The 13,653-nt window shown below is 44.4% G+C and overlaps 1 protein-coding gene across 3 annotated transcripts in view; it reads right to left on the reverse strand.

The window, feature by feature from the left end:
- CSMD1 (CUB and Sushi multiple domains 1) overlaps positions 1–13,653 on the reverse strand; it is a 2,016,427-nt gene that overhangs the window by 74,541 nt on the left and 1,928,233 nt on the right. For all 3 annotated transcript variants that reach the window (XM_045056760.1, XM_045056761.1, XM_045056762.1), the window contains 2 exons: positions 8,998–9,192; positions 4,242–4,415 (listed from right to left, as the gene is read on the reverse strand). In XM_045056760.1, coding sequence (XP_044912695.1) covers positions 4,242–4,415; positions 8,998–9,192 — 369 coding nt within the window. The remainder of the gene's footprint in view (positions 1–4,241; positions 4,416–8,997; positions 9,193–13,653) is intronic.

The raw sequence follows: 13,653 nt of genomic DNA on the forward strand, positions 1-13,653 counted from the left end.
CTTTCCCCGCCAGAGAGAAGTCGATGCCTGGCTTCAGAGCTTCAAAGGAAGACTGACGCTGTTGTCAGGGGCTAAGGCATCCGGTGCCTTGAGTGCAAGCCGATGCCCACGTACCATTCTGAAAATCCGCGGGCCCTTCAGAATTGGGCTACATCGGCTCTGCCTGTGCTCTAGGACGAGAACAACACAGCCGATGGCCACATGTCTGTTTCCAACACGATTTACTGAGTATTGAGAACCCACTGTTGAGAGCTTATTGCTCAGAGGAAAAAAGATCCCTTTCAAACCACTGCCACTCACTGACAGCGCACCTGGTCACCCAAGAGCTCTGATGGAGGCGCACGATGAGACGAATGCGGTTTTCACGCCCGTTAACAGAGCATCCATTCTGCAGCCCGTGGATCAAGGAATCATTTCAACTTTCACATCTTACTATTGAAGAAATGCATTTCACGAGGCTATAGATGCCATAGATGGTGATTCCTCTCATGTATCTGGGCAAGTAACCTGAAGACCTTCCAGATCGGACTCACCACCCTAGATGCCATTAAGAACATCCGTGGCTCATGGGAAGAGGTCAAAATATCAGCATAAATAGGAGTCTGGAACAAGTGGACTCCAACCTTTATGGGTGACTTTGAGGAATTCAAGACTTCATGGGGAAGTAGAGGCAGACGTGGTGGAAGGAGCCAGAGAACGAGAGTCACAAGTGGACGAGGGGCCGCGTCTCATGATCAAACTTGAAGAGATGAGGAGACGCTTCATGGGGACAAGCAAAGAAAGGGGTTTCCTGAGATGGAATCCAGTCCTGGGGCAGATGCTGTGATGGTCACTGAAATGACGACAAAGGACTGAGAACACGACATAAACCGAGTTGAGAAAGCCGCGGCAGGGTTTGAGACGGTGGCTCCAAAGCCGGAAGAAGTCCCACTGTGGGCAAAATGCTATCAAACTCCATCACATGCTGCAGAGAAGTTGTTCATAAAAGGAAGAGCCGGTCTATGTGGGAAACTTCCACGCTGCCTCATCTTAGGGAACAGCCACAGCCACCCTGACCTTCAGCTGACCCCATCCTGATCAGTCAGGAACCATCACAACTGAGGCAAGACTCTCCACCAGCAAAAAGGTTGTGAGCAGCTGAAAGCTCGGATTGTGTAGCAGTTTCTAGCAATGAAGTATTTTTAAATTGAGGCGTGTACATTTGACCCTTGAACAACGCAGGTTTGAACTGTGTGGGTACACATACACGTGGATTTTTTTCAGCAAATCCAGTACTGTAAATGTATTTCCTGTCCTTTATGGTTTTCTTAATAAATTTTCTCTCGGCTTATTTATTTAGTTTGAGACACAGGGGGGGCACGGAGAAAGAAGGAGAGAGAGAATCCCAAGCAGGCTCCACGCTTAGTGCGGAGCCCAACGTGGGGCCTGATCTCACAACCATGAGACCTTGACATGAGCTGAAATTAAGAGTTGGATGGAGTTAGGGGCACCTGGGTGGCTCAGTCGGGTGAGCGTCCAACTTCGGCTCAGGTCATGATCTCATGGTTCAGGAGTTCGAGCCCCACATCGGGCGCTGTGCTGACAGCTCAGAGCCTGGAGCCTGCTTCGCATTCTGTGTCTCCCTCTCTTTCCGCCCCTCCCTCACTCGTACTGTCTCTCTCTCTCTCTCTCTCTCTCTCTCTCTCTCTCTCTCTCTCAAATATAAATAAAAATATTAAAAAAAAAAGAGTTGGATGGAGATTAAGTGACTGAGCCATCCGGGTGTCCCTTAAGGACATTTTATTTTCTCTAGCTTACCTGATTATAAGCATACAGTATATATTACACACAACATACAAAATACGTGTTCATTTATATGTTATCAGTAAGGCTTTTGGTCAGCGATAAGCTATCAGAGGTTCAGTTTTTAGGGGCTCAAAAGTTGTATGTAGATTTTTGACAGGAGGGAGGAGTCAGAGCCCCTAACTGCCGTGTAGTTCAAGGGTCAACTGTACATCATTGTTTTTCCACGTAGTGCTATCGCACACTTACTGGACTACAGTATAGTGTAAATATAGCTTTCATGTGCATGGGGAAAACAAAAAATACACTTGACTCACTGTATTGTAATATTTGCTTTATTGTGTTGGTCTAGAACCAAATCCACAGTTATCTCGGAGGTGTGCCTGTATCACGAATTACACTTTCAAGTCGCAGTGGTAGTTGTGCAACTGCGTTCGCTGACTTTTGAAATATTTATACTAAGTGTATTACCCATCCTTTGCTCGTTGTGTTATAAATATATGTGGCAATGTGTCCTATCTAATATTTTTCTAGTTGTTTTTCTTTCATATTCTCTGCCTCTTCCAATTTTATCATTCCTTATATTTTACATCTAGGTCCTCCTACGCTAATGTGTTATATATTCTTTTCCAGACAGTTTTATTCCTCTTTATTTTCAGTTTCCATCCCTTCAGAACACTCCCTCTCCCAAAAGCTTCTAAGACATATTGTATCGTACCTAAGCCATACTTTGCGGCACACTGGCCCAGACAACTATACAACACGCTGTTCGACCTTTCGACTTCGAAGTCCTTATCTGCCGTCAAGAAGAACACCAGAGAAAAAGTGAAGGTTTCTTGGGAATCAACAAGACCCCAGCAGACCCCAGGATGTCAGTGATAGAAATTGTGCCACTCAAACTCCGTGAGGCCACAGTAACCATCTCACCTCATGAGGCTTTTGTAACCAGTAGGTCACTAGTCAAATGTAAATTGTCACTGCTTTCCATTATCGCAATTAGAGCAGACGAGTACGTTTCTTAGACCACCTGGTTGCCTTCCTAGCACCAAGTGTCTGTCACTCAAGGTAACAGAGAAGAGCTACCCCAAAGGAGGGCCGCCTTACGGAGAGTGGTACTCAATGACCAGACATTTTATAATGACACGTAGGAAGGCACAGAAAATCTCAGAGGCACTAGTGACTATCAACACAAAATCCCACACACATTCCAAGGAAGTTTCACAGTCTACTGACAACCATACTGACCACACTCAGCAATAATATATGTATTTACACACACAGGGTATGCTGGCAGCTTCCATATAGGTATGACAGTAACTTAAAGAAAGCAGGTGTCAGGGGCACCTGGGTGGCTCAGTTGGTTGAGCGCCTGACTCTTCATTTCAGGTCATGATCTCACGGTCATGAGATCGAACCCCGCATAGGGCTCTGGGCTGAACATGCAGCCTACTTCAGATTCTCTCTCTTTCCCTCTGCCCCTCCCCCCTGCTCGCTCACTCTCTCTCTCTCCCTCTCTCTAGAATGAAAAAAAAAAAAAGAAAGAAAGCAGGTGTCCTTTCATGAATAAGAGTGAGAAAGAAACTCCTTTCGTTGGTTGATTTTCTCTGGAATTATTATTTAGATTCATTTTCTCTCTCTCTCTCTTTTCCCCCAAATTCTCCTGAGCATTTCTTCAAATTATCTCAAGTAAAAAGACCAGATTTTTACTATTCAAAAATTTACTGGTCCTGGCTTCCTTCCTGAAGTGATTTCCAGCCCATGGAGAGTCAGAGGCTTAAACTTTCCAGCTTCTATAGCTTTTGAGCGATTACAAAATTATTGAGGTCCCACAAAGAGGTCAAAAGGACAAAAGGCAGTTAACATATTTTAAAGATGACTTGGAGACCTACAGGAGCATGGTAAGTCCGTGCTTTAAGCTGCCAATTCAACAATTTCTTATGTTTATTCCCTAGATTTTTTTTCAACGAAAAAGATTTTCAACTCAATTTTTTAAAATTATCATGCAGAAAATTTTAATCTAAGCGAAGGAAGAACATGTGACTGAGCACACACTCTTCTCGAAATAATTCATTGTACTTATGCTGATTGATCCTAGTCACTTCCACTTACTGACACAATGTAAAATTTCTTTTAAAGATAAAGCATGTCGTATTTTTGAGTATCATTTTTGTGTGTCCTAAACTGATGGCATAAAGTTGCGATGACACCCTCAGCGCTGTAGAAAATAGTTTCTAAGTCACTCAAGGCAATATGCGACTTTCATTTATTGGCCAGATTAAAAAATAATCCCCTTCGATACTTAAAGAAGTTGCTGTGTGAAGTGTAGCCCTAAGACCGCAGGTAGGATTTAGTTTCTCTGTTGGAACATTTATAGCAAGAGGTGTTATGCCTTGCCCAACCACAGTCTATTTTTCAGGCTTAGCTAAATTAAAGAAATACCAGATGATAGATGGATTTACCCAGACAGCGAGTTTCGGAGCCACTCCAGAGTCCATTTGCTAAGCATTCTCTGACGTGAGACCCCACCAGGGTGTAGCCCGTGTTGCACGTAAATATAGCTGTGGCCCCATAAACTGTGAGCGTGCCAATCTTGTTACCGTTTGGCGGAAAGGAGAGGCTTCCACACGAGATCACTGGAAGGCAAACAAAAAGCGAATGTTACTTCAAGTCTGCGGGTTATTCTCTTGCTTAAGCATGACAAAATCCTCAGCCTTAATTCTTATCAGGGACGGGGATGTCTGGTTAGGGTCAGACAGGTCAACTATCTAGGAGGCTTAATTTTCCTCCTCTTACGCCCTTGGAATGGAAACGTGCGCGCTTAGAGCGGATTCCAAAACCATGCGGTGGAGGGACACAGCCACGGGGGCAGATCAGTCAAGCGCGCGGGCCGCCCGCCCGCCCACCCTTCCGTGTGTATCGGCCACGAGAGCCACGAGGCAGCCACCGGACACCTGTTGCAGAACAGGAGCGGTCGTGCCCGGGGCCGTCAGCCGCACTTAGTGACGTGTGATGAAAACAGGACGCCCGTGTCAACCGCAGGCCTGGCTCCCCGTTCCCTCCAAGTACTTGTGTGACTTGTTGGGACCGTGGAGTCATCAAGGCTGACTGTTCCCAGAGGCTTACGTGTGGTTTTGGACGGGTCACGACCAAGGGTCTGAAGACTCTTCTGAGGGCACCAAGAACTTGCTGAGTTACTCTGCGTAAAGGGGTTAGGGCCCAGGCCGAGGGTAGCTGATCGTTACGGAGTTCTTATCGATAGCGAGCTGATCGGAGGCAGCAAATGAAGCGAAGAAGAACACAGACCCTGGCTCCAGGCTACTCAGCTTCGGTCCTCGCTTTGCTGGTTACGGGGAGGCCGGTTTCCTCCAAGATTCCGGGGTCCTCCTTAGTTCCTCTCTTACGCGTTCCTACCAACGCCTGCCCGCAGAGCCACGCGCTGGCTCTAACGAGAGGGTGCGTGCAAGTGCCAAAGCGACGCTTGGTACCGGATCAGGGCTCGGTCGGGGCCAACTGACGCGGAACTGACCTGGGGACCTATTTCGTGGGCTGAATCCGTGTGAACGCCTCGATTGACGATTCAAGGGACGACAATGTTTACGGCTGTGCCACGTAGACCGGGGTTTTGAATGGAGCCGATCTTACTCTGAGGGGTCCCCGCTGTGGTTCCATTTCAAACAGACAGACGGACACAGGCAGCTGGCGTGTGTCCTGGGGAGGATGTCTCAGCAGGAATTCGGACAGGGGAGGTCATGATCGGAACGTCATTGTTGTTGAAGTTCCAGCTTCTGGGATCGCTCAACTCGTAGGGCTGTGTCTCATGTGCAGCGACGCTGCTAACACATGCCCGGGCCCGAATGTCAACGGATTCCCGCAGAAGTTAATTTTTTTTTTTTAATTTATCATGAACTTTCCACTAAGCCCTTCCCAAACATACTGCGAGCTTCGCCTTGAGTTAGGATATTTAAAAATCCGCGCGCAGCCACTCAGCATAATTAGACCGTGTCCTGAAACGTCCGGAGGGTCAGAAACGCGCTAGCGGCCATGAGGTCCCCTGGGGCCTGAATGCACCCTCGGTGGACGGCGAGCCCGCTCTATGGCCACCGCTCCTTCACCTCCGGGGAAACGTCCCTGCGCCCACGGCATCTGGGGCTTGTCCTCCGTCAGGCTCACCAGCCTGTAGGGAGGACTAAGGGAGCACGGCCGCGGCTTGTTCGCAGCGGGGCGATGGGGGCTCAGCTGGCAGGGGACCCACACGGTGATGGTGACAGCGATACCCACTTGGGGAAGCTGCCCCGACACACACACGCACACACGCCACACACCCCCCCCCCCACACACACACCACACTCACAACACACATATACACCACGTATACACATACGCTTTGTCAAACATCCAAGTAGAGCCTCGTTTCCATGTTGTTTTCTCCTCCCAAGTATTTGTGCAGTCCACACCGCCTCCCCTCACTGTGACCAGGGATCACAAGCCATGGGTGTCTCTCCCCCCAGGGCAGCGTCCTTCCTCTTGCCTTCAGTTCTACAATTATGTGCATGTTGAAATCCTCAACTTAGAAAAAAAATCATGTTGTGACATGGTGTTTCTAGACCTGTAAGGCCAGCTTTCCGGTCAGAAATACGGATAGTGTTAGTGAGTGTGGCAAATAAATATAAGGTCAAGAGTAGGGACTTTCCGGTACATTCTACCTGGAAAAGTCCTCCTGAACGTGCAGATGAACATGAACACAAACAGATGACATGACATGACTGTGGATGGTTCGGGGCGGTTTATCGTGAAGATAGCGTCACAGGACAGGTGACTGTTAAGTATGTGAAGGCATGCTGTGTAGACCACAGTCTGGAATTGCTTTAGTAGGCCCGGAGGAATGACGCCAAGATGCCTGGTTATAAGTCAAAGAGAAGGCCTTGCTCAAAGTGAAAATATTCAAACATGACTCAGCTGCCCCTGGGGTCATGACCGCCCTGAGTTATTTAAGTTATTTTAACTTTAAAAAAATGTATCAGTAGGGATAAAAATTAATCAAAAATATCCATATCAAGTCTTTCTGGGGGAAGAAAAACAACATTCTCAGTTTGGTCACAAAAGTAATAGTTAGCTTGGTCAGCTCTTCCTACCCACTGATCATATGAACAACATAATGCATACCCTTGGGCATAGATGCTAGATGCTGGTCTCTAGCACCCTTTTCCACCAAAAGTTTCCAGAGCTCCTTGGAGAATGGCTGATTCCTTGTTTAGTTAAGAAAAACTCAGGATGAGCATAAAATATCCTGTCTTCCTGAGAAAACAGGGACAACTTGAAAGACATCATAAGGAGAAGATGAAGAAACCAGGGAGAAGGGACTCACTCTGGCCATACTGGAATGATGAAAACTACAAATAATGATTAAAAAAAAAACAGCAATCAGTGATTTCACTGGAACCCACTGATTCTGGAAAAGGCCACAGGTCCATGATATTTGAGATAGATAAATATCAAAGTGTGATGTGATACAACAACCCATACCAATGAATGGCTGACAATTTCCAAAATACATGTGTATGCCAAGTTGGCTGGAGAGATCTCCAGATATATGGATTTCTGGCTGTTGTTCCTGGACCAAACTTAGTATTGGGATCACCAGACTGAGGTATGTTAAAGCCAGAAAGACAGACTTTCTAGAATTTCAGAAGAATGGAGGCAAATACACAATTTATAGATGGTAGAAACCCAACTTTGCTTTCTTCCCCCCAAAGAAGTAGAAACCTCCTGCTAAGGAGTTTGGTTCAATAATCAGGCTGGCCCTGCCCCCGGTTTTTGTAAACATTCTTCTAAACACGAGTCTCCCTGTGTCAGTTCTTCTGGAATGGAGATTTGGGACTTTAGTGTAACGTGTTGTGGCATAGCAAATACCCACCTAACGCTAACACCATCCTCCCCAGGCACACCAGGCAACAAGAAAGCCCAGCAAAAACTAGACTGGACGGTTGCATCCGCAGAAGCCCCGCGTGAACTCCCCACTTCCAAGCAGTTTACGTGCGCCTACTTTTAAGACTCTGATTCTGGATCGAAACTGACGGAATGTTGCCTAGAAAGTCTGAGAGAGGCAAAAGGCAGAGGCTCCCCAGTCCTTTAGCCTCCACTCTCCTCGCTGAGCTTAGTGACTGAGTCTCTGAATCACACCATGGAGCTTTGCAGTGGGTGCCTGTAAGGGAGGCCCGCGTGGATGTGGGAAGGAGGGGATTCCCTAATTCGGACCGAGAGGAACAAGGAGGAAATTCAGTATGAATGAAGTCAAACCAGGACACTTGTGACAAAGGCAAGGGAACCGTTAATGATTACTCTGGAAAACAGGCTTCAGGCAGGGCTGTCTGGGGACCTGGTGGTGTCATGCACTCGGACTATGGAGGAGGTCCTCAAGTTCACTGACCCTCCCTAACTTACCTTCGTGCTCCTGCCTGAGCGCTTGATACATGTTTACTTACCGTTGGCTCTATTCAAAGTTGAATTAGGATGGCTATGTCAAAGACAACAAAGCATTCTTTTGTCATTTTTCTTATTTTATTCTGGTTTCTTCTTATTAAGCTGTGTGCTTGATAAATTTGACACTGGTCTACTTGTTTCTGTGCATGATAATTTCCTCTGAACAACCCACTAAAGAGTATGTGTTAAATATATCTGAGTCAAATAGTGCTCTGAACAATACTAATATTGTTTTATTTTTCTATTTATTCATATTTGTTATAAAACCCACTCAAAGGCTTAATTGCTTATCTTGTACCTATGAGAATAATAATCTCCCTTTTCAAGACAGTCATTATTTGAGAACACAATATCTTCAGCATAAATAATATTTCCCAAGATCCTAATTAGAGGGTTTGAATAGTCAGTGCATGGAAGGAGTTATCTTTTGAAACATAGGCCTGGATTTGTTTTTGAGTTGATCTGAAATATCGGAGTATTCGAATATTTTAAAATGTATACAATGCAATCATTAATAAATAGAACTTTTAATATTTAACCCAGCCATCATACATTTTAAGTATGTCACATAAAAATCCATATTCATCATTATAATGATGAGAAACGCCATTTGGTTACATTATTAATCCATAGGGGCAATCACTTACAGTGGGGGGGGGTGGTTAAAAGGTGGCGGTCAGTGACGTCACTAATTCAGAATGGCTACCTGACCTGGGAAGTGCACTGGTCACTCACCTCGACATCTGGGTCTCTCGTCGCCTAGGCTCCACGTTCCATTGGCTTGGCACTGTGCCAGCCTCTGGCCCTCCAGGTAATAGCCAGGACTGCAGCTCAGCACGACCTGAGCTCCATACTCGTTCAGTGACCCCGAAACCAGTCTCCAGGTGACGTGCTCCGGGAGCTGAGCTTCGATGCCAGGACAAATCACCGCTGGAAATGAAACATACTTATTAGCATCACCATTGTTTTCTCGAGAGATCAGATCACGTTTGCTTTTAATGGTAAGACCCTTGTCTCTGAACTTGATCTTGCAAAACAGAAGCCGCTGGCCTATTATTTCAGGAGCTCTTCTCTACTACCCACATAGTCACAGGAGGATGATCATGCATGGAAAATGCATTCGGCGGCCTCATTGCAGGTGCATTGGCGATTGTGCAGTGACGCTGTGATAGAAACGGATAAATCACCCACGAGAAGTTGCACGGTTCACCTGCATGGAAAATCTTCATCAGGTAAATGAGCACATGCATAGAAGAATCTTACATATCGTTTGTCTCAATTTACTCTGAGAATCTTGGAATAGAATTGAGACATTGACAACGAGCTTGGGCACAAACGATCAGAAAATCGTATGCCCCCATTCCCTTCCTCTCCATGAAACACACCTACATAAGAATTCTGTATGTTACTGGACTTACAGGCACACAGCATCTATCTGCAGACTGCATTAATACTGTCAGGACAAATGTTTAATAGATCTTAAAAGAGACCATCCTTTCATGCTCTTAGGAGAAGGCCTAGAATTACAGTAACTACTGAATACAGAGCAGGAGCTACAAATGTAATAACAGTGATAATAGTGGTAATGGTGTCGCCTGCGCCATTTTCTTGGGGTGGACTTCAAGCAATCTGCAAATATGCTGAAAATGTATGAAAAATTTAATATATGTGAGTATATATATATATATGTATATATATATATATACACATATATATATACTAAAGTAAAATAATATATGAAATGAATTTTACAAAGTTGGCACTCCATTTCTCCATATATGAACATCCAAGGCAGTCGACCACCTTCAGAACTGAGCTGATTAATTTATTGAGCCTGGAAGACTTAGCTGGAGAAATCAGAGCTTTTTCAGAATGATATTAATAAATAAAATTACTTATTTAAAAGTAAATTAGAAATCAAATTCTATATAGGTTTATCATAGTTGAATCAGACATATCCAAATGTTACAAAAATCTCACTGAATCTTCTATCCGTAATTTACCAGTACTAAGTGCGAATAAAGTGAAAAAAAAATGGACTTTTCAGTATTGTTACAATAATATCAATGATGAATAAAATGTGAAAAGGATTTGCTAATTTGAAAGTAATCCTTAGGTCTGTTTCTCTTAAGTATTTTTAAAGGAAATGATTGTCCAAAATTTGTATGGATTCAAAATGGATTAAAATCCTAAGTGCGAGTCCTAAAACCATAAAAATCCTAGAAGAAAGCAAAGGCAATAATTTCTTTGATATTGGCCACGGAAAGACTTTTCTAGATGTGTCTCCTTTGGCAAGAGAAGTAAAAGCAACAGTAAACTATTGGGACTACACCAAAATCAAAAAGCTTCCATACAGCAAAAAAAAAAAAAAAAAAAAAAAAAAAACCAACAACAAAGCAAAAAGGTAATATACTGAATGGGAGAAGATATTTGTAAATGATATATACATTAAGGTGTTAATACCCAAAATATATAAAGAACTTATACAACTCAACCCCAAGAAAACAAATAACCCAATTAAAAAATGGGCAGATGACCTGAATAGTCACTTTTCCAAAGAAAATTACAGATGGCCAATAGACACATGAAAAGATGCTTAACATCATTAACCATTGGGGGAATGCAAATGAGAACCCTGTGAGAATGGCTAAATTAAAACACACACACACACACACACACACACACACACACACACACACACACACAGGAATGTTACTCAACCATAAAAAAGAATGAAATCTTGCCTTTTGCAACAACATGGGTGGACTTAGAATAATGCTAAGTGAAATAGGTTCATCAGAGAAGAACAAATATCATATGACTTCACTCCTATGTGGAATTTAAGAAACAAAACAAATGAACAAAGGAAAAAGAGACAAACAGACTCTTAAATATGGAGAGCAAACTGGTGGTCACCAGAGGGAGGTGGGGGAGGGGGGATGGGGAAACAGGAGAAGGGGATTAAGAGTACATTTATCCTGATGAGCACTGAGTAATATATAGAATTGTTGAATTACTGTATTGTACGCCTGAAACTAATAGAATACTCACTGTATGTTAATTGTAATCTAACAAAAAGTAAAACTTATATGGATATTTAAGTGTTTTGCCTGAATAATACAAGCAAATTCTTCTCTAACTGGAATACCTTTAGAATTCCAGGCAGGATGGCTATTTCTGAAAAGTCTTTAATGCCTTTAACCTTGTAAATCCATAGCTCCATTTCAATCCCACTGCCTATGTCAACTAAAGTTCATTTCATTTAGCCAAAAACTGTACTCCTACAATGAGCTGAATTGTTTTCAATGACCTGAACTAACTCTTACAAACTCTACTTGTGTCAGGAAGGATTCACTGTTGGCATTTACAGTGGAAATGGTCGTTTACTTTGAGCTCATATCTACGGTGGTGATTTCCAAATTCTGTATGATTACCTCCTTCTTTGTGAAAATGCTCTTTGGTTTGCCTTAGAATTATCTGATTCTGTTAAACCAGAAAAAAAAAAAAAAAACTGATCACTTGAATCTCTTTCTCCCTGGTAGGCGTAGGCTAATAGCTCTTTTACTGTAAGCACTAAGTCTTTTCACATTTTTAAAAATTTTTTTTAACGTTTTTATTTATTTTTGAGACGGAGAGAGACAGAGCATGAACGGGGGAGGGGCAGAGAGAGGGGGAGACACAGAATGGAAGCAGGCTCCAGGCTCTGAGCCATCAGCCCGGAGCCCGACGCGGGGCTCAAACTCACGGACAGCGAGATCGTGACCTGAGCTGAAGTCGGACGCTCAACCGACTGAGCCACCCAGGCACCCCTCTTTTCACATTTTTTATTGAGTATGTTTGCCCTAAAACAGGTGCTGATGACATATATTTATAAATCTGAGTGAGTGAACATGTGTGTGTGTGAGTGTGTGTTCACACTTTGAAACTAATGTGCCAAGAAAGTGTTGTGGCAGCAAAAAAAACCCCCAAAAAACAAAAAACAAACCTGCAAAGGAATGGAAGTGATGAAACCACACGGGTGGAACCTGAGTAAAGGGAAAAGTAAGACTGGAATAAATATTTAATGTGAAAGTTCTCCGAAGGGAGAGGGGCAAGAGCAGAGGTCCTCAGAAGCCGTGGCAATTGGGGTTCTATTTAATACCTTCAAAGATGCCCAGAGGGATAACCTATGGCAAACGTCTAAGCGTGAACAAGTGAGGCCGTGGTCTGGGTGATGACATCCCAAGGAATGTCAACCAAGATGGTGCCAGAAAATGGTTTCCTCCAGATGGTGGAGAACAGGGGGCCACTTGGTCAGTTGTATCCAAGTGGGTGTCCGCATTCATATGCAAACAACATGAGAAACCCAGAAACCAATGAGCCCTAAGGAATTAGTGCCGATGAAAAGTGTCACAGAAGGCAGTGCCCCTGGTTGCTTGGCCTGGCGGCAGGGGAAACCCCAATCTTGTGCCCGAATTCTGGGCCTTGTGGGAGGAAAAGGGACTTGAATAGGCACAGGACCCTTTGTGGGCCCCAAATACCAACTTATTCTCCCCTTGGCGTTTCTGTAAGGTGAGCAGCCCCGGTCACACAGATCAGAGACCTGACAAGGGTTTTCCTGGCTTGTTTGGCTTGTTCTTCCTTCCCTCTCCCCCCCGTCCCCCATGGGCAGGGAGAGATCCGCTGGTCCTCCCCATGCCACCCCCTTCTCCTGAAGAGCCTCATCCCACCCCCTTCTCCGGCTCACCCTCACCCTCTGCTCACACACACACACACACACACACACACACACACACACACACACATTTTCCGTCTTGCAAACATTTCAGTGACAACATAAAATATTTTGCATTTTACTTGAGAATTTATACTGAGAATCTGATTCTACCGCGAGTGATTCTGATTTGTTACCGACTCCTTTGGCCAGCGGCAAAGCAGAAAGACCAACCGTTGTTTTGTATAAGGTATTCAGACAATGATAGTATTTCCACCATAAAGAAAGCCCTTTAGACTTCCCCGTCCCCACAATAAATTACAGACACATATCATACATTTTCTGGGGTGTTCCCATCAGCCCCTCCATGCAGGGATGCAACTCTCTTTTCTCTTTTAACAACAGATCCCCCCATTATACCCCACAAGGGGAGTGCTTCTTATCACCAAGTTCAAGCACATTTAATTAGATTTGTAAAATCTCCATTGGATGCCATCGCAGGAGAATGATTTAATCAGTCTCGTAAATGTTCTTTGCGCTCACAACTTGGGCGAGCTTTCAGCATGCCATTAATCGGTTGTCCTCACTGGTCGAGGGCCCAGAAGCCAGCTCAGTTCTGGTGCATTAGAAGCTGAGGAACAAGCCTGCTTGGGCTTAGGTAAATAAGGAATGTAAGTTCTTTGAGCAAAGGCATCCTA

Source organism: Felis catus, chromosome B1, assembly GCF_018350175.1.
Source record: "Felis catus isolate Fca126 chromosome B1, F.catus_Fca126_mat1.0, whole genome shotgun sequence".
Taxonomy (NCBI): domain Eukaryota; kingdom Metazoa; phylum Chordata; class Mammalia; order Carnivora; family Felidae; genus Felis; species Felis catus.